The sequence below is a fragment of the Cydia pomonella genome, chromosome 1, assembly GCF_033807575.1.
Source record: "Cydia pomonella isolate Wapato2018A chromosome 1, ilCydPomo1, whole genome shotgun sequence".
Lineage (NCBI taxonomy): Eukaryota > Metazoa > Arthropoda > Insecta > Lepidoptera > Tortricidae > Cydia > Cydia pomonella.
This window is the reverse complement of record NC_084703.1, coordinates 1065921-1087378: the sequence shown is the minus strand read 5'-3', so window position 1 is coordinate 1087378 and position 21458 is coordinate 1065921. Positions and strand designations below refer to the sequence as shown.

The 21458-nt window shown below is 40.0% G+C and overlaps 1 protein-coding gene across 1 annotated transcript in view; it reads right to left on the bottom strand.

Moving 5' to 3' along the window:
• The window catches only part of LOC133526023 (uncharacterized), a 37544-nt gene that overhangs the window by 12791 nt on the left and 3295 nt on the right, over positions 1-21458 (bottom strand). Inside the window, exons 3-8 of the mRNA XM_061862499.1 lie at positions 20272-20454; positions 15988-19812; positions 10790-15745; positions 8864-8914; positions 5806-5859; positions 4684-4734 (exon numbers count right to left, since the gene is read on the bottom strand). Of these exons, the coding sequence (XP_061718483.1) occupies positions 4684-4734; positions 5806-5859; positions 8864-8914; positions 10790-15745; positions 15988-19812; positions 20272-20454 (9120 nt within the window). The remainder of the gene's footprint in view (positions 1-4683; positions 4735-5805; positions 5860-8863; positions 8915-10789; positions 15746-15987; positions 19813-20271; positions 20455-21458) is intronic.

Genomic DNA, 21458 nt, shown 5'->3' with positions numbered 1-21458 from the left:
TTTGTGTTACAGCATTACCTTTGGTTTCTCTGTCTCACCCTGCACCCTCTCTCTCCTCTGAGCTAATTAGGAAACCCTTGCTCCCGTCTGGAACAAGGGAGTTGTATGAGGCCACGCCCGCCCCGGCGAACGTGACCCCATCACAATATAATATAATATACTTTAGCAGGGATTTATCTTTCATATTTGTTCTTACGAATTCTCGTAGACCTGCAGGCATTCAAATAGTAGTCACTCTGAACATGTGTTTCTATTGGAGTTAGTTTAACGCTTTTCCAGGCATAGCACGATTTATCGACCACATACGCGCCAATAGAATTTCAACCTTAGCCATCCGATTCAAAGTTCAAATTAGATTGCACTTTCGGAAAATGCGACTTGTCTTCAAATGAACCATCAAAGCGGGATTTATTTGAATATATTTGAATTTTTTGGGAAAACCTTGTAGATTGGTGCGGCCTGGAAAAGGGTACTTTATTGGTTTTATGGTATGTGTGGCTGGCCTTCACATTGGGGATTTACACATTAAGATGATATATCAGCTGAGCCCTTTCTCGCATTTGAGAATTTCAGGTAAATACCTCCGTAGCGCTGACGGGGACGGGCAGAACGGCTCATAAAATTAATGCGATAAGGACAACTGAAGCTTAGGCGAAAAATCCTCCGTAAAAATCTCAGAAATCGAGGTTTCGTTCTCGACGTTTCCCTCCTGCAAAACTTAACTAATCGTAACGAATTTTTGGGAATGGAATGAGAAAGAAATTATCTGTGTTTGGCCGTTTTGATTTTTTTTACGTCACGTCACGTTTGTGTTACGTCACAGTTTACGGTTTGACACATAACTACATACACACGTAGAAGATACGAACTGTCAACTGACATTTGTCATTTGTTGTTTATCGCCTAACTGTCAACAGTGTCAATCCGAGAGTTGTGACGTCATCAGAATCTTTAATGACGTTTCGAGTTTGGTCACGTGACGTGTGCCAAAAGATATTTTAAATCCAATATTTACAAAAATATGGTCATTACAGGTCCCCTAAAAGTAGTTTAACATGTTCTTATAATCCAAAAGAATTTATTGGGATACAATTCTGCCCTGAGATTTGTAGATGGAAACAACCCTATTGACAGTTTGAAAAGCACTAAAGCGGATTTATGTAAAAATATGACGGGGAAGTCATGGAGCTACGTAATTACAACTTACGGTCATAAAATCCATACGATTTATACGATAACGCGGTAATCTCAAGATAACACGCCACAACCGTATGTCTAAGGTACCTATAACCCAATACAGATACAATTTTTCTTAGACTCATTGACATAATAACCGTAAGGCACGTCCTTAGATATATTATATCTAAGGACGTGCCTTACGGGCACTAAGAATGGTGCTACTTCAGCGGTGTCGCTCACGTATTAGTTGCGACCAACCGCGCGCGTGATGCGAACTCATCAACCAATCGCGTTGTGGCGTTAGACTGTACGATTGGCCGAATTCGTATGCCTGACGCTGTACTGGCCCCATTCTAACATTTCTAACTGGCCTTAAAGCCCATCCTTAGATGTCAATGCTGTAAAGATCTACGATACTCTAATCAAGGTAGGAGTCGTTAATCTGAATAAGAATTTAAATGAATAGAAGTAATATATTCTGTACGCCACTGTACGCTCGGCGTAACATCGGCGTCAGCAGTTTTGACCGCGCCTAAGGGCTCCTCGACACGATGGCCCAGCGTAGGCCAGTGACGCAGTTATGCGGTGGAATGAGATAGCAATATCACTTGCTCCCTCTAACGCATAAATGACTGGCCTACGCTGGGACTGGCCTACGCTTGGCCATCGTGAAGAGGAACCATAACGTTCGAGTGCCCTGTGCCGGCTGCGTTCCCGCACCTCGCGCCGTGACTTTACACGCGCCGGACGGGTCTGGTATTCCCGCACCTCGCGCCGTGACTTTACACGCGCCGGACGGGTCTGGTATTCCCGCACCTCGCGCCGTGACTTTACACGCGCCCGACGGGTCTAGTATTCCCGCACCTCGCGCCGTGACTTTACACGCGCCGGACGGGTCTGGTATTCCCGCACCTCGCGCCGTGACTTTACACGCGCCGGACGGGTCTAGTATTCCCGCACCTCGCGCCGTGACTTTACACGCGCCGGACGGGTCTAGTATTCCCGCACCTCGCGCCGTGACTTTACACGCGCCGGACGGGTCTAGTATTCCTTGTCTTTCATGAAATTATTTACATGAAATACGTAATAAAATTGCAAGAGCACCCCGAGTAAAGAGTAAGTGTTGAAACGTTATATCTAGAGTGTACTTGCTTATAGGGAGCGTGCATGAACTGTAGGAGGCAGCATAGGAGCCGTCAGATTTTAGGCGCGAGGCGTAAATGTGATGTTGTTTGTTTCGATGTAGCCCACAAGATGGCAGAACCTACTATGCACAAGAAAACACGTGACATGTACACGTTTATGGTTCCGATTCAGGCCACAAGATGGCAGACCCTCCAACGCGCACGGTCCCTATAGTGCTAATGCGCTTTGAATAGTAAGTAAGTAAATATTATTTTTAATACAGTTGCTCAAAAAGTGTTACTTTCCGTAGCTGTTTAGCGTGCGTAAAGTTCGATTTCGCGAACTAGTGGTTTTTACTTATCCACTTTAATGACTATTAATGTTTCCTTAAAAGTCGTAATCAACATAAAAAGGTTGATTACGACTATACGATATAACTTATAAATATAAGCATATTTCATTACTTACCTCTTCATCATTATAACACGTTTATTTTTTTATATTGAATTTTGAAAAACCGTTCTTAATAAGTTGTCTGAATGGAACGGAATAGCTGCCGAAACGCCTGTCAAAGCAGAGGCGTTTTTTCTTACTGCAAGAATGTTTTAAGTTTCCAAAGGCAACATTCGATATTGTTTTCATACAATTTAAATATACGATACACAAATAATCGTAAATAACGATACGTAGGTAATAATAGTATAATATTTTATATTTACAATTGTTTTTGTCTTACAGAACATGCATAAAAAAATTCTTGTTGTTATTCTTATTTATTCGCAACTGTATTAAAAAACGTCGTTCGTTACACGTGCGGAAATGTGATTCTTTCCGCACTAGCATCGAAATATACTATTATTGCATGCACCACATGCAAAACCAATTCAAACCAGAGTTACAATAGTATAAATAAAGGCGGTCTTATCGCTGTAAGCGAAATAGTGTTATTTGTTTTTAACCAACTTCGAAAAAGGAGGAGGTTCTCAATTCGACAGATTTTTTTTTGTATGTATGTTACTCGATATCTCCGAGAATCGTGAACCGATTTTCAATTTTTTTTTTTAAATCGAACAGGTATAACCACGAGATGATCCCGTTGGCACCAAGTCGGGGTCTGATGATGGGATCTTGGAGAAATCGAGGGAGCTCTTCAAATGTTATAGGTAATATTTGAAGTCGGTTTTATTTTTTGTTAAAAAGTTTTTATCTTATTACATGCTTAGAGTTTCGCAATTTATATTATTTGCCGAGTTATCGCTTGTGGAACGCTACGGCGCAACGGTAAAATCCCGTTACAATGTGGCTGCCCATACATTTGGCCCAACTTTCAATTCCATTTAATCATCTTGTAACTTTAATCTTCCGCTTAACAGAGCTTAGTACTCTAAACTACTAGATAAATATTAGTCTTTTTAATGGTATGCATCAACTATTTATATTCTTGCCACTTGGTTTTGCACCCGCCTTGTAACTCCGTTCTGGTAATGAACACCCACCAGCTGCCTTCCGCTCCCTTTCGCCTAACTTAGAGACATCATTGGGGTTAATTCCGGGATGCAAGGTTCCGGATTAGAAAAACTGGTTCCCTGTCCCCGGCCGGCCGCAGAATACCGAGGGACGCAGAGGCCTCCGACCACCACTGCACCAGCGATCCGCGGAACTTCCCCATCGTTACCCATAAGCCCGGAGCGTCCAGCGGCGCGACCAGCTAGCGCGACAGGGGAGTACCGTCCTGCCACGGAACCAAGCCGGCTATTATTTAAATTCACGAACCTTTTCCACGACCCTCGGCAAAAGTTTTTTTTCATTTAAAAATAATAGTACATTACGATACAAGTGCGAAAAATAGGAAATTCGAAACGAGTGGCGATAAATTAAAACACGACCGAAGGGAGTGTTTTAAATCGACACGAGTTGCAAATTACCCATTCGCACATGTATCGTACAACGTTTTACAGTACATATGGCCCTTTAAATATTCGACACAGTAACGTAATATGCTAATTTTCGCACTAGTGCGGTAAAGTAGCACCATATGTACTGTAAAATAATTTATTGAAAGCATCTGGGTGTTTTCTTCGACCACGTAACCAATACATAGCTATCATTAATATATAGGTAGGTACATTAAATAATGTAATAATATTGACCATAAAAAATATGGAGACTAGCGGCCATCCTCTTTCCTCTTAAATTGTCAACGTATTTTTAGGCCATCCTCTAAAAAAGAAGAATGCACCGTGCGAGAGAACAAAGAAACAGGTGGGTCAATTTACGAAATACCGAAAATACAAAATTACGAAATTCAAAAAAAAAAAAAACTCAAGCAAGGCGTCCTTTCTTTATCAATCAATTAATGATTTTACTATAAGTTGGTACCTGTAGGGGGCAGGACAGTAACTTGTGGTGTAGGTGGCACTGGTTTCAGGGCTGAAACAATATATTTATTTTATAAGCTTTTATTTGACTTGCAATGTTCGTTTAGAAAATTGTTCGGGTCAAAGCCAGCTTAATTAGACCCACTTTCCAATGTTATTTGACCTATTAGAGAATGCCTTCTTCTCATAGATGATAACTAAGCGGCCAAGTGCGAGTCGGACTCGCCCATGAGGGGTTCCATACCATTTATGACGTATTAAAACAAAACTACTTACTAGATCTCGTTCAAACCAATTTTTGGTGGAAGTTTGCATGGCAATGTATATCATATATTTTTTTTAGATTTTTCATTCTATTATAGAAGTTACGGGGGGGGGGACCACATTTTACCACTTTGGAAGTGTCTCTCGCGCAAACTATTCAGTTTAGAAAAAAATGATATTAGAAACCTCAATATCATTTTTAAAGACCTATCCATAGATACCCCACACGTATGGGTTTGATGAAAAAAGATTTTTTGAGTTCCCTATGTAGTATGGGGAACCCTCAAAATTTATTGTTTTTTTTTTCTATTTTTGTGTAAAAATCCTAATGCGGTTCATAGAATACATCTACTTACCAAGTTTGAACAGTATAGCTCTTATAGTTTCGGAAAAAAGTGGCGGTGACATAATCGGACAGACAGACGGACATGACGAATCTATAAGGGTTCCGTTTTTTGCCATTTGGCTACGGAACCCTAAAAAGCATAATAATAAAATGTACATGTATTGGAGCAAACGGAAGGTTTTTGTAAAACCTATTTTTTGCAAAGTGTTACTTGTCAATAAAAATATGTTTTTTTTAAGTGGCTTTAACTCTGAAATTAGGCGAATTTAAAAAAGTTTATAAGACTTTTTAGTCTTTAAATATGATCAGGAATATACTGTTAAAATCTCTGGCAGTGCTCAGGGGCAGCGTGTCAATAAAAAAAAAGGTGTAAAGGTGTAAATTCTTCATATACGATATCTACATATTTTTATAGGAGTATGACATGATTTCTAGAAAAAAACAACGAATTATCATGTATTTTTGGTAATGTTTGTATCTTAGGTAGGTACTTATTATAAATTAAAGACATACATTTGCATATTGTTTCCAGGACACACGCCAAGGCTCCACGTTTCTTTGACGGCTCTGCAACAAAATGTTTGTTATAAAGATGGGCTATTTGGTTATACACCGTGGGCCAATTAAACCCAACAGATTTTAACCACGCATTTCTGAGGTCATAAGGAGCAAAGAATGTTATATGAGTTTTGGCCAAATTCGCCAAAAAAAAAATTTTTTTTCGGAAAAAAAAATTTCCTTTTGCGTTTTCTGCACACGACACGTTATTTATTTTTACAATTTGATGAAAAAAAAAATCATTACCACGAATAAGTAGTTTTTTTTTATTTACAGACGAAAATTGCGAGTTTACTTTAAAACTTTAATATCTGTCAGTAGGTATGTCTAAACCAAGTCACATAGTGGCAGCGTCACAGCTAAAAAGGCGTTTTTGTCTAAGTTATAAAAGAAACAAATTTTAACAGAAATTGTCATTATCTCTAAAACAAGACCGATTTCAGAAAACATTGACATTTTAGTCTCTAAATGCGGTCAAGTATACACCTTTGAAATCTGTCGGGCTTAATTGGCCCACGGTGTATAAATGTCAGCGGCCGCTCGTAAAATCCGCCAGATTATGAAACGTGGCCATTTCATGACACCATTACCACCATGGACACAATTAGAAGGAATGTTGTATAACGATCTATTAAGCCATTTCCAGGCATAGTACAATTTATCGACCTATGCTATGTGCCATTAGAATTTTAACTTTAGCATTCCGATTTAAGGTTCAAATTAGATTACACTTTCAGGAAATGTTACTTGTCTTCAAATGAATCATCAAAGCTGGATTAATTGGAATATATTTGGATTTTTTGGAAAAACCTTGTAGATTGGTGCGACCTGGAAAAGGGTCTAAGTCCATACGTGACCTTTCTCACAAGTGCAAACACGACTATGATACGATATTCCATCATGGAATGCCAGTGCCTATCTTCTGGCTTCATCATCAGACCTTGAAACCTAATCGTGGTCAAAGTTCATTACAAGACTTTTCTAACAAATCCAAACACAGCTATGATACGATGTTCCATCATGAAGTTTCAGTTCATATCTTCCGGCTCCATCATCAGATCAGCTCGACAGTATCATATTATTGTATTGTCATCAGAACTACATAGTACATACAGCTGCTATTTTTTTTTTTTTTTTTTATTACAGACATGGAAAACCAACAGCTTTAAACATTTCCATAACATACAATAGAAATACAGAGCCAATTACAGGTTCTCACTTATAAAAAATTAAATACACCGTGTTTTTTTTTATTTGCGTTAATTTCGAGGGTGCATTCCTGAGCTTAAATTAAGTAACTTTCTCAAAGACACCGATTTTCTAATTAACTCCATTTCGAAGATAATCAATCATATTTTTTTATATTATAAGGCCCTTACGAGCGTGTACACTTGCCTTAGGGCCTGTTTACTTATTGATTAGTGTTTAGTGCGAGTTCATACATTTGCTACTAACGTACGTACTATCTCGGACGATCGATGTTAGAAATGACATTGATATGTCACAGTTTTCAATTGTTTGGTTGAGTTAAATGTAATGCCCGTGTTACAACAACGCTATATGCAAAATTTAGTTACTTTTTATAAAAATAAAAACAGTTAAAAAAAAAAATTTTTTTTTGAAAATTAACTATGCCATTTAGTTTCCTTAAACGTACTTACCGAAACCCCGGAGTTAACGCAATTCAATAAAAACACGGTGTATAACAAAGATCAAATATAATTACAGTTCAGTTACACACACACATCTGTCTACCCACAGCACAAGCCAAGGTTAATGTGTACAGCAAGCTGCAAAACTGCATGGACATATAAGGAATGGAGTTCATTCATAAAGTAGCCATGCACTTGCACCACTGACTATACAAAACTTTACGAGAATCCAAAATACAATGAAATCTAAATGTACCTACGAAACCTACGCATCCATGTAGCTACATAGTATTAGTAAGCCGAGCCCGAACCTGCGCTAGAAGTATCACCCAAATAAAATGCAATTAATTTATTTCTTATTACTGAAATGCTATCACTAAATAGATCAAAGTCTAGATTAAGTAAAGCTTTATTTAATTAAACTCCTGCCTGCCCTGCACAAAAAACTGTTTTTCCTATATTTAATGGAAGCCTGGTTAATACTAATGGGACGTAACTAACAAATTATAAATATTGGCATTATTAAGTAATAATTAATCGATGAAATGTAAATATAGAGTAAATGCATGTTAGTCATTAAGTATTTATAGTAAAATTTGCACGCCGTGAGTCGGCAGAATTGTGCTGGATAAAATTTTGATGTAACATCTGTGTTAACCATGATTCTAGCAAATAAAGATATAAAGATAAAGAAAGACGAAAGTGCCTTAACCTTCTCGAGGGAACAGTGAAGGAAATTTTACTGAGTATAGTAGGACAATCAACATGGCCTTTAATGATATTTAATAAATAAATAAAAAACTGCACTTGCTGCGATTCACCTTAGTTTAGCGCGGTAGATAAATTAAATTACGTTGTTTCAACACGCAGCAAACAACAATATACTGCGTTTTACTTTAGTATGATGTAAATGCTGCATTTCATTTTTGTATCCTAAGCTTTTTTTACGAATACTGTACTTTTCATAACTAAATATCTGCGTTACTGCCATTTAAAAAATATTATAAATACCGTAAAACCACCCAACTATAGTCCAATACTGCAACTATGGTCCACAAGTTCAAAAGGAAATTAAGTATCTATACCAATGTTCCTTGTGGTTTACTCCTAGTTTTACCTTCCATTTATAAACATACTTTGCCTTAGAACTACAAAAGTATAGTAAAATACACACCTGGACGAGAAAAATTGAGTTTATTTGTGGACCATAGTTGGGAGCTTTGGACTATAGTTGGGTGGTTTTACGGTACACATAGATAGATTCAATTTTTTATCAATATATTTTTTTTTTTCGATTACTGCATTCTTCATACGAGGGCATAACGAGTGCACACCTGATGAGATAAAGTTGATGCACCCACCTGGTTTCGGACACTGGCATGTAATGATGGTGGCTTTAACTGATCTGGACCCTGAAAAAAAATAGGGTAATTTATTTTGTTCTTTTTTTTCCATTATTCCCAGATTTTTGATATAATTTTGTTGGTAGATCTTACGAGTTCCTTATTCAGTACAACATAAACAAAATTTCACCGTATGTCCTACAAAAACTTCCACTTAATGGAAATTCTCTTTTTTAGGGTTCCGTAGTCAACTAGGAACCCTTATAGTTTCGCCATGTCCGTCTGTCTGTCTGTCCGAGGCTTTGCTCCGTGGTCGTTAGTGCTAGAAAGCTGAAATTTGGCATGGATATATAAATCAATAAAACCGACAAAGTCGTACAATAAAATCTAGAAAATTTTTTTTTTAGGGTACCTCCCCTACGCGTAAAGTGGGGGTGAAATTTTTTTTTTCGCTTCAACCCTAGAGTGTGGGGTATCGTTGGAAAGGTCTTTCAAAACGAATAGGGGTTTTTAAGAAACATTTTTTGATAAAGTGAATATATTCGGAGATAATCGCTCCGAAAGAAAAAAAAATTGTGTCCCCCCCCTCTAACTTATGAACCATAGGTCCAAAAAATATGAAAAAAATCGTGAAAGTAGAGCTTAAGAAAGACATTAAATGAAAACTATAGCGGACATGATCAGTTTAGCTGTTTTTGAGTTATCGCAAAAAGTTTTCTCTTCATAGTAAAAAGACTTACTTTAATTAGGCACTGATTATGCAAATTTGCCTATTTGTTTAACTCGGGTGAAAGGTACCGTTTCATCCCTTGGTTAACAATTTAGTATACTTTAAGCTCCAATTTAGCTTATTGTGACTGAAAAGTAACTACGGAACCCTACACTGAGCGTGGCCCGACATGCTCTTGTTTTGTCTATTATTTAATAATGGTTTATTTCGAACATAATAATGTAGGTTGTTTATGTATATATTATTTGACGGCCGGTTTGGCCTAGTGGGTACTGTGGGTAGTGACCCTGCCTACGAAGCTGATGGTCCCGGGTTCAAATCCTGGTAAGGGCATGTATTTGTGTGATGAGCATGGATATTTGTTGTGTGTTTTCTATGTATTTAAGTATTTATAGATATTTATATATTATATATATCGTTGTCTAAGTACCCTCAACACAAGCCTTATTGAGCTTACTGTGGGACTTAGTCAATTTGTGTAATAATGTCCTATAATATTTATTTATTTATTATAAGTAATACATAAAACTATGTATATTTATATGTATATATAGTATGTAATTATATGATACTATATTTGGTTGTTGTGGTTAAAGTAGCACCGCCCACAATCTCTCTGCTTTGCCTAAAGGTTGACTGGTAGAGAATGCCTCATGGCATTAAGACCGCTTTTTGTGCTATAAGGTTTTCTTTTGTGCAATAAAGGTTAAATAAATAAATAATAAGGAGCATTAATTGAACCTACCCATTTTTATTAAAATCATAGACCGAAATACCGAGTCAAACTAACATAAAGCAAATTTTACGTATTTTTAGGTTTCTAGGTCTCCATTTTTAAGCACTAACATTGAGAATGAGTTTAAACATTAAACGAGAAGAACAAAAGAGAAAGAAACAAGATAGAATTGCATGTGTTAACAGTGGGAGAAATAATTATAATAAATATTATAGGACCTTATTACACAAATTGACTACGTCCCACAGTAAGGGTTTGTGCACAAATCACGCGAGGTTTTTTCGGCTAGTTTTTGACCCCCCCTCCCCCTTGGTGATATTTGGTGAGGTTCTTGGCGAGGTTATTCACGAAGACGAGTAGCTTGGCTCGTAACGTCATGTTTTTAAAGGTTAGATTTGACACATCTGCGCGTCATCATAGTTGACAAGAACTACATCAAGAAAATCTATGGGTAACATAAATTTGCACAATACTATACCTTTGACACAGTCCACCACTTGAAATCGTTCCTTCTTCTTTTTGTCATCTTTGCCACAGATTGGCAAACACACATCCGTGGACAGTTGCTTGGTTTTCTTCTTTTTTCTTTTGTTTTTCTCATATTGCGCTACGCTGATCACTCCTTCTTGGTCGCCCTTGTAACTGCCGGGATCTTTTAATTTGACGGTGGTCCTGCATATAGGTTTAGGTGACTCTTCACGTGAAATCATTGGCGGCAAAATTTTCTGTTGGCAGACGTGGCCGCATGGGAAATCTGATGGAGGCGGTTGTATTGACGCTGCTTTAGATTTAGTTTTTACTTTTGATCTAGATGGACTAACACTTTGTGATATCGCTGGACTTCCAGCAGGAGTCAGTTTTTGCTGACAGATGTGTCCACACGGGAATTCTGCTGAAACTTGTTGTGGTTTATGAACTTTTGCAGGTTTTGGTTTTGAAGATTTTACCGATGTTGCTGACATTGCTGAATTAATTGAACTTTCAGAGGACATAAATTTCTGCTGACAGATACCACATGGAAAGTCAACCGATTTAGGTGGTTTTGAAACTTTTGCAGGATTCGGTGACTTCACCTTTGCTGGTTTTGTTGGCTTTACTTTTGACGATTTCACCGACGTTGCTGATACTCCTGAACTAGAGGTAGTTGAACTTTCGGAAGACGTTAATTTCTGCTGACATATACCACATGGGAATTCAACCGAATTGGCTTTTGATGGTTTTGAAACTTTTGCTGGTTTTGTTGATTTTACCGACGTTGCTGATTTTGCTAAACTAGATGAACTGACGGAAGACAATAACTTTTGCTGACAGATACCACATGGGAATTCAACTGATTTAGCTGGTTTTGATACTTTTGGTGACTTCACTTTTGCAGGTTTTGGTGATTTTACTTTTGATGATTTAACCGATGTAGCTGATACTGCTAAACTAGTTAAACTGTCGTATTCCCTTAATTTCTGCTGACAAATAGGACATATGGATTCAACCAATTTAGTTGGTTTTAATGGTTTTGAACATTTTTCTTGTTTTGATGTTTTTACTTTTGCTGGTTTTGGAGACTTTGCTCTTGATGATTTTACCGACGTTGCTGATATTGTTAAACTGCATAAACTATCGGATGACAGTAATTCCTCCTGACAGACACTACATGGGGATTCAACCGCTGTAGCTTGTTTTGATTTTTTTGGCGCTTTTGAAGCTTTTGGTGTTTTCGGTGGCTTTACCTTGGGTTGTTTTACCGACTTTCCAATTTTTTTTGAACCATTTGTACTACTCATTCGCGACATTGCTAAACTAGATAAACTGCCACAGGGCGGTAGTTCTATCTGAGATATGTTGACGCATGGAATTTCTACTTGCTTTGATTTTTTTTTCGCTTTTGTCGGCTTTACTTTGGGTTCTTTTACCGATTTTGATGTTTTTTTTGAACCGTCAGTACTAGCTCTTTTTGACATCGCCAAACTAGAATAACTGCCGCAGATCGTAATTTTTTGCTGAGACATGTTGACGCATGGAATTTCTGCTTGCTTTGATTGTTTTTTCGCTTTTGTTGGCTTTACTTTGGGTTGTTTTACCGATTTTGCTGATTTTTTTGAACCGTCAGTACTAGCTTTTTTCGACATTGCCAAACTAGAATAACTGCCGCAGGACGTAATATTTTGCTGAGATATGTTGACGCATGGAATTTGTACTTGCTTTGATTGTTTTTTCGCTTTTGTTGGCTTTACTTTGGGTTGTTTTACCGATTTTGCTGATTTTTTTGAACCGTCAGTACTAGCTTTTTTCGACATTGCCAAACTAGAATAACTGCCGCAGGACGTAATATTTTGCTGAGATATGTTGACGCATGGAATTTGTACTTGCTTTGATTGTTTTTTCGCTTTTGTTGGCTTTACTTTGGGTTGTTTTCCCGACTTTGCTGACTTTTTTGAACCGTCAGTACTAGCTGTTTTTGACATTGCCAAACTAGAATAACTGCCGCAGGGTGTAATTTTTTGCTGAGATTTGTTGACGCATGGAATTTCTGCTTGCCATGATTGTTTTTTGGATTTTGTTGCTTTTGGTGGCTTTACTTTGGGTTGTTTTACCGATTTTGCTGACTTTTTTGAACCGTCAGTACTAGCTGTTTTCGACATTGCCAAACTAGAATAACTGCCGCAGGGTGTAATTTTTTGCTGAGATATGTTGTCGCATGGAATTTCTGCTTGCCATGATTGTTTTTTGGATTTTGTTGCTTTTGGTGGCTTTACTTTGGGTTGTTTTACCGATTTTGATGATTTTTTTGAACCGTCAGTACTAGCTCTTCTTGACATTGCTAAACTAGAATTACTACCGCAGGGCGTAATTTGTTGCTGCGATATGTTGACACATGGAATTTCGACTACTCTTGATTGTTTTTTCGATTTAAGTGCTTTCTGTGACTTTACTTTTTTTGAATTTACACATGTTGCCGAATTTTCTGATTTTAGAGAGCTGCCTTCTGAAGAATTCAAACTTAACGCGCTTCCGCAGGGTACCGGGTCATCTTGGTAGACTTGAGCACAAGGATAATCGGTTCCTTGTACTATTTCTTTCGATTTAGTTGCGTTTCTTGATTTTTTCTTCTGCTTTGCCCGTTTTTCAGGTTTAATTTCTTCGTAAGGGAATTCAGTTTGAGTGAATGATATGGACAGTAGTGCTGGCCTGTTTGAGTCACGTTCTAAGTATGGTGGGCAGACTGGTCTTTGGCAGCGCTGGAGACAGTCGGGCTCGCATCGTGGAGTGGTGGGGTTGCCCTGTACCCCTTGTAAATGTGAGGCGCCACCTTGATCGCACCCGGAATAGCCCTGTGGACACTCAGGGTTACATGCTTGAGTACTGAGGTAGCTTTGTGTCCCTTGTGGACGTGAGGCGCCATCTTGAGCGCATTCGGAATAACCCTTTGGACACTCTAGGTCGCATCCTGGAGTGGTGAGGTAGCTCTCTGAACACTCAGGATCGCATCTTGGCGTGGAAAGGTAGCCTTGTCTCCCTTGTGGCCGTGAGACGCTATCTTGAGCGCTAGTGGAATAACTTTGTGGACTGGAGGAGTCGCACTGCTGGCTCACCAGGTAGCGCTGTGACTCCTGCGGACTGGTGGGGTAGTCTCCTATCTCCTGAGGACGAGGAGGGTAGTCTCCTACTTCCTGTGGATTGGAGGAGTGGTCCTTAACCTTCTGCGGTCTGGAAGGATGCTCCTGTGCCGCTCTCGCGAAGTATTTCAGTGTCTTTTGTGCAACCGGCCGGAATTTCAAACACAATCCCTTTCGACTTGAGAGTTTGGATGAGTATGGTGGTACGGGCTTGTAGTGCATTTCCACTGATTGGGTCTGTGTCTCCTGTGTATACTCACAACACTTATTTTTACTGGATTTTTCTTCATCGCGCTCATCATTGTTAGACTGGTATGATTGTGAATCAGCACTGGGGTATGAGTTTACGCATGGCGGGTGTTCGTTAGTTTGTAAAACTTCGAAACAACAGACAGATCTGCAATTGGTTGGGCTTCGGTGCATGCTAGTCAGGATCATGTGCCTCGAACAGCATGCACATTGCGTATTAGCTTTACAGTTATGAAAACTGTTAGCCTGTATGGTTTCCCGTTTGCTCCGAAAGGTGTTACCACAGCAGGACTTGGCCCAATGGGTTTTCTCATTATTGTACTGCTGCACATTGTTTTTTGTTGTTTGTAACATCCTGCGGGAGGTTGCACTGCTCTGCATTTGTGGACCTTTTACTCGACAGCAGGAAGGAAATCTACAACTAACTGTGGGCTGTCTGTTACAAAACAGCGTCGCAGGCTGATTGTTGTTACCCGGCGTGTCTTGATAAGGACTAGGACTTGCCCACCTTCGTCTGGATGAAGTTTTTCTGTTTGCTTCAGATTCCCTATTAGGACAGCAAGGATTGTCGCAGCTTTCTAAGGACGTAGTTTGTTCATCCATCTGTGAATCTTTAAAAGGGCAATCGGGATTGGTGCAGCTTTCTATTGATGTAGTTTGATCTCGGTCTGTCTGCGAATCTCTGAAAGGGAAATTAGGACTTACACAACTATCTATGGACGTAGTTTGATTCCCACTCGTCTGCGAATCTTCAAAAGCAAAATCAGGGTTGCCACAGCTCTCTATTGACGTCTGATTTTCAGATATCTGTGAACCCTTGAAGGGACAACAAGGATTTTTACAGCTCTCTATGGATGTCGTTTGACTTCTGTTCGTCTGGGAAGTTTTGTTTGTTGTGGAGTTACTAGGGAGCTCCTTTTTGTTGAGTCCTATTTTTTTAGGACATAATTGTGTAGAGTCGGAGTTTTGGGTAGCGATGCTCTGTGCTTGGTTTCTGGGTTGAGTCTCTCTATATAGTTTGCAGCAGGGTTTATCACAACGTGACTTCTTTTCACACGTAGGTTGGGTGGGTGGCTCTTGTTGATTTAAGACCTCTTCCTGGTTTCTGATTGCCTGTGTAGAGTCGGACATTCTGGTATCGATGCTCTGTGCTTGGCTTCTGGGTTGAGTCTCTCTATATAGTTTGCAGCAGGGTTTCTCACAACCTGACTTCTTTTCACACGTGAGTTGGGTGAGTGTCTCTTGTGGGTTTAAGACCTCTTCCTGGTTTCTGATTGTCTGTGTAGAGTCGGGCATTCTGCTATTGATGCTCTGTGCTTGGCTTGTGGGTTGTGTCTGTCTATCTAGTTTGGAGCAGCAGGATGTCTCACGACGTGACTTCTTTTCACACTTGGGTTGGGTGGTAGGATCCTGTAGATTTAAGACCTCTTGCTGGCTTCTAATTTCCTGTGATTGGTCGCTAAATATCCGGTCGTACGCGCACTTGTCACTTGTAGCTAGGTCCTGCTTACTCGGACAAAGGGGCTTATCGCAATTGGATTCATTTTCTGGTGGAATCTTGCCAGGACATGTTTCTGTAATGAAATTAATAGTAGATATACTTTCAAGCCATGGATGGCCATAATAAAAATAAATTTAAGTAAAGTACTATTTCTAGAGTCAGACCAAACTAAGTTTGCAGCGATTGTGATAGCATATACTGTGCAAGTGTTATTTTATCCGTCAATGAAAATTACGACGCTTACTTTTATCACGTTCACAATCTATGCTATTGAAACCGCTGCCAACTTAGCTTGGTCTAACTCTACAGACTTACTTGGACGGTATCCAAAACAACGAAAATATTTAGCGCAAAATTTGTTGAGTGTTTGTATATATGTAGTTTTTTTTCGTTTAGCCGCTTCCTTACATGGTATGTTATGCTTTTTAGTCATTTGAGTTTCTGCTGTTTTGCGGCATTTCCGTTTTACTCGGTCTGGAACGACGACACACTGGGGTGTAATCATTTGAGTTTCTACTGTTTTGCAGGATTTAGGTTTCACTGGGTCCGGGACGATGACACACTGGGATGTATTCGTTTGGGTTGCTACTGTTGTGCAGGATCTGGGTTTCACTGGGTCTGGAACGATGACACACTGGGGTGTATTCGTTGCGGCACAACGTGTTGGTCTGCCCAGACAAAAATCGGAACCGATGCCAATGCTACGACTCGAAATCTTGGCTTTTGCCTGCACCTCTCGTGTGCAGCTGCAGCAAGATCGTAAAATAGATTTTTTTATCGCTGTACTTGTTTTATGTGTAACTGATCGAGATATTTTTATAGCGGGTCTATTCGATACATTGTCACTAGATTTCCCTGTACATGAACATTTTTTCTCTTTGGATTTTCTCAGCCCTTCATGAGTACAACAAGGACGTAATAAGCCAGTTTTGGTTCTCTTGAATATCACATAGCATGAATTTGTTCCGTGAATTTCACCGGATCCAAATTCGGGTCCCGTATTAGTTCCGCGTTGCTGGATGATGGTAAATCCTAAGTCCCCACAGCACGGTCCGGGCCCGGCGGCGGTACTAGATTTTGAAGGCTCTGTGTTCGTGTGACGTTGCTCAAGAGATTTTGCATGTGTAACACATGGGCAACAGTTAACAGTATCAACCGACTTTGTTGCATTGTTTTTGAATTCTATGTGTGCCGAACTACTTACATCAAACCTTGATTCTCTAACTTTTCCTGATTTTATTCCAGAGATTACATCATTTGCAGGTCTGGCAGCGGTTGCACAAGCAGCTAAACATCTGGTTTCTTTAGGCATATAGTCATCACCACAAGCCAGCGAGACATTGATGATTTCGGGTCCCGTGTTGGTGCCTTGTGTTAATTTCGCAGATCCCGAAAAATAATAACATGGACCGCAACATTGTGATTTTTTTGTGTCACTAAGCGGCCGGTCGGGTCCTACACTTATGTTTCGCAAGTTTTTCGAGGTATTTTGCTTTTGTCTAGATTTTTCACGTCCCCAGCTTCCTGTAGACGAGAACGATAGAGCGGGGCTAGGCAAGTATGACCCAGTGCCAACGTTCCGCATTTGTATCTCTAGTTTTAGGCGTTTTAATCTTCCGCTTGAAGGTGCAGGTACTTCAGATGGTGGAAGACGTGAAGTCAGCGAAACTACACTTGGAGAAATCGAAGGACATTGCTGCTCAAATGTCTTAAAAGCAGGGTCTCGATGTCTGCCTTCGTGAGCTACACTATACTTGGCTAGTTTATCGTTTGGCAGATCAGATGTCTTGTCTTTGCATTTTCTGACTCCTGGACATGGCACTTCGATATTAGAGCTTAAATTTGAGCTGCAGGGCTTGGATGAACTGACTTTTCGACATGTGGCTTGCGGTTGGGACGTAGCTTGACATGTTTCGTTAATTTTTGGCGTTCTGGCCTGACGGGGTGTAGGTATCTCGTAACCTCCAGAACGACACGATCTGCAATGTGCAACTGGTTCTGGTAAACCTAGTTCAGAGTTCTTGGCTTTACAACCACCTGGGCACCTGGTGAGTGGAGGTGCTTTGTGTTTACATTTTTCGCACTCCGGATACGAGTCTTTCCGAATCGTTAATTGTGCAGCAGGTTTTGGTAAATTTGGTTCAGAGTCTTTGACTTTACAACCACCTGGGCATTTGGTGAGTGGAGGTGCTATGTGTTTACATTTTTCGCACTCCGGATATGAGTCTTTCCAAATCGGTGATTGTGCAGCAGGTTTGGGTAAATTTGGTTCAGAGTCTTTGACTTTACAACCACCAGGGCATCTTGTGAGTGGAGGTGCTTTGTGTTTACATTTTTCGCACTCCGGATATGAGTCTTTCCCAATTCGTGATTGTTCAGATAGTTCAAAGTTCTTGTCTTTACAAAAATTTGGGCATCTGGTTAGTGACGGTGTTTTGGATTTACGTTTTTCGAACCCCGGACTTGAGCCTTTCCAACCACGTGATTGTGCAACCGGTTTTGGTGTATCTGGTTCAGAGTCCTTGACTTTATCACAACTTGGGCAGCTGGTGACTGGGGGTACTTTGTGTGTACATTTTTCGAACCCCGGGCATGAGTCTTTACAAATCGGTGATTGTTCAGATAGTTCATAGTTCTTATTTTTACAACCACCGGGGCATCTGGTTAGTGACGGTGTTTTGGATTTACGTTTTTCGAACCCCGGACATGAGCCTTTCCGAACCAATGATTGTGCAGCTGGTTTTGGTAAATCTGGTTCACGGTCCTTGACTATACAACCACCTGGGCAGCTGGTGAGTGGAGGTGTTTTGTTTTTACATTTTTCGGACTCCGGACATGAGTCTTTCCAAATCGGTGATTGTGCAGCAGGTTTTGGTAAAACTGGTTCAGGGTCTTTGACTTTACAACCACCTGGGCATCTGGTTAGTGGCGGTGTTTTAGGTTTACATTTTTCGAACCCCGGACATGAGTCTTTCCAAATCGGTGCTTCGACCCTGGTCTTTGATTCTGAATGATGTTGTTTACTTTGTACTCGTCCACATTGTTTATTATCACTAACATTACGACTTATCCTGGCCTGACAACCTCCTGGACACTTGGTTTGTGAGTCAAGAGATTCGTTTATGCACTTGCCGGGCCCGAGGCACGGGGCCTTCAGTACAATGGTCGTTGAACTCGCAAGTCGGGTTTGTGACTCGGGTGTCTTGACTCGGCAATTCTCAGAATCGGTGCAGTGCCCTTTTAATAATGGCGGCACAAGAGGCAGTGTTTTTGTTTCTGCAGGACCGGGAGCCTCAGATGTGTTTACTTCCGTAGGAGTCTTTTTGTTCAGTTGCTCATTACATTTAGAACGTTCGCGGCAAAGTGATCCTACGCAGGGTGGCTTGCAAAGTGGATGATCTTGAGTATTGGAAATATTTTTATTCACTGTAGTAGTCATATCTTGTCCAAAATAAGATTTCTGTGACAGCGATTTGTAGCACAATGAGCCTGAGCAGTTATTTTTTTCGTTTTGCTTATCAATCTTTAATTTATTTCCGCATAGAGGGCCTAGGCACTTTGTTCCGCTTTCTTCACGCACGCCAGAGTGACGTGAGCTAGTTCGAGTAACACTGGATTGACAGCCACACTCACAACTGCACTTTCGATTGGAAGTGCCTGAATATAATAGCGATTGTAGTTTTGCTGCCAACGCTTCGCCTAGTGACTTTGCGGCCGCGGTGACGTCTAAGGATGAGCATACGGTGGAGACGGGTTGGTCGAGGAACGGTTGGGACTTGGAGTTGGAGGCCCAGGTGTGCGCGTGGCACCTGCGGGTGTAGCTCCTGCACTGGTTGTGGTGAGAGATGGATTTGGCCGACCTGGCCGCGCCCTTGACTTTGACATGTCCTCGATTTTTCGAAGCATCGTTTTGAGATGTACACGCTTCGGCCCGGAAGTTGTCGGTGGGTGATATTATTACGGAATCGACTGCCTTACTTTCAATAATATTACCACTGGATGTAGAGTCAATACTCTGGTCTAATGTATGTATACTGCTCTTATATAAACTGGGAGTGACATCAATATCAGATTGTGACTTTTGGTTAACCTTTATTTTTCTCTTCGGGTATACTGTAGCTGGGCGGCTCGGGTTTGTTTCTGCAACAATATATTATTCTTACTAGGCTTAGAATGTAGATAAGACTCGTCAAAGAGAGAGGTACCATGGCCGCGCGTTAAACGTTGTATCGGCATTCTTATTTACAAACCGGCACGGACGGACATTGTGGCCAATTTTAGAGATAATTCCGGGGGCCGTGAGTTCGTTCAGGTTGCAGCTCGCTAAGCACTGAGCGGACTGCCGATGCCGTGTTTGTCTGGGATCGGGGCATCATTGTTATTAAACTGTTAATTATTTATTTTTAACTAACATTCCATAATTTCAATTACACTGACATTTTTGTATCCATTGCCAAAATGAAAATCTCCTTTGGTTTCTGTCAATTTTCGAGAACTTTTGGAACTTATTAAAATTTCCGATACGGGATTGGACAATGTGAAGACTATAACCTTAAAAAAAAAAAAAACTAAAGTGAAGCATGTGAGTGGAAACGATACCTTGTTCTAAGTAGTCGTTGATAAGGTCCTGAGCAGTTTTGCTAACACTGAACAGCTGCTGGCTCCCTGCGGAGCCTCTACTGGAGATGTAGTCAGTTAGCGCCCGTGCCGGGGGCAACACGATCTCGGAGTCCAGAGACAATATACTCCCACCAGCAAATTTTAGGCAATTTTCCGGCAAATCTGAAATGTTTATTACTTTAATAAATCGGGCAGATCAAGATATTCCTAAGCATATCAAATAAGTAGGGTGTGATATTCCTAGGCAGATCGCCAAATCATGATCTGCCCAGCGTGTCTGCTATCGTGCAAACTTCAAGGTGTGATAGTCCTAGGCATCACATGTAACGCCGCCATTTTGTGATCTGACTAGCTACCACGAGCCATATTGTGCAAACCTTTCCCTTTTTCCCGCCTGGAACTAATAGTAATTTTTCTAATTTCACTGATCCCGCGTTGGATTTTTTTTATCAAAACTGATGTAAGTTTTTTTTATCAAACTTTTGTTGAATTGTATTTACATTGATTTCATAAGGCGGGTAACAAAAGGAATAAACCAAAAAGAATTTTTTAAACGTTAAATTTGCATAAATAAATGAGCAAAAGCAGTATCTTATACAGCCACACTTAAATAGTTCTGCGGCAGTCGTAGGTATTCATGTTAATAAAGTATAAGATTATTATTTCTCTAAAATACTTTCATTATGTTGGCAGTATTAAAAAGTAAAAAATTAAAAAGTAAGAGGTAATCCCGCAGATTTTCATACTTTAAGGAACAAATAATTTTAAAATTACTGCAGTATGATAAAAAACGTGTGTTGTTATAAATATTGCATTTTGATGTTTTTCGTTGGGGATTATTAATCTTCAGACATACGAAGTATCCGATTGCAAGTCTTTAGGGAAAAAAAATGCCGTAGGTTTATAATTTTAATGACTGATTTTTCAAATTTCCCTTGCCTTGTTTGGTTTCCTCGCATCGATATGAAAAGCCATATGTACACATAAGTTGTAACACGTGCGAACATGTAACCGTACTTGTAAACCTAAGGAAGGCCTACTATGGTTACTTCCATTCTATATTAATCTACGGTGTAGATCTATGGGGTACTGCTGCGGACCGTTAGAGGCTATTTAAATTACAAAAGCGTGCCCTCCGGATTATAACTAGAAAACCACTCGACCAT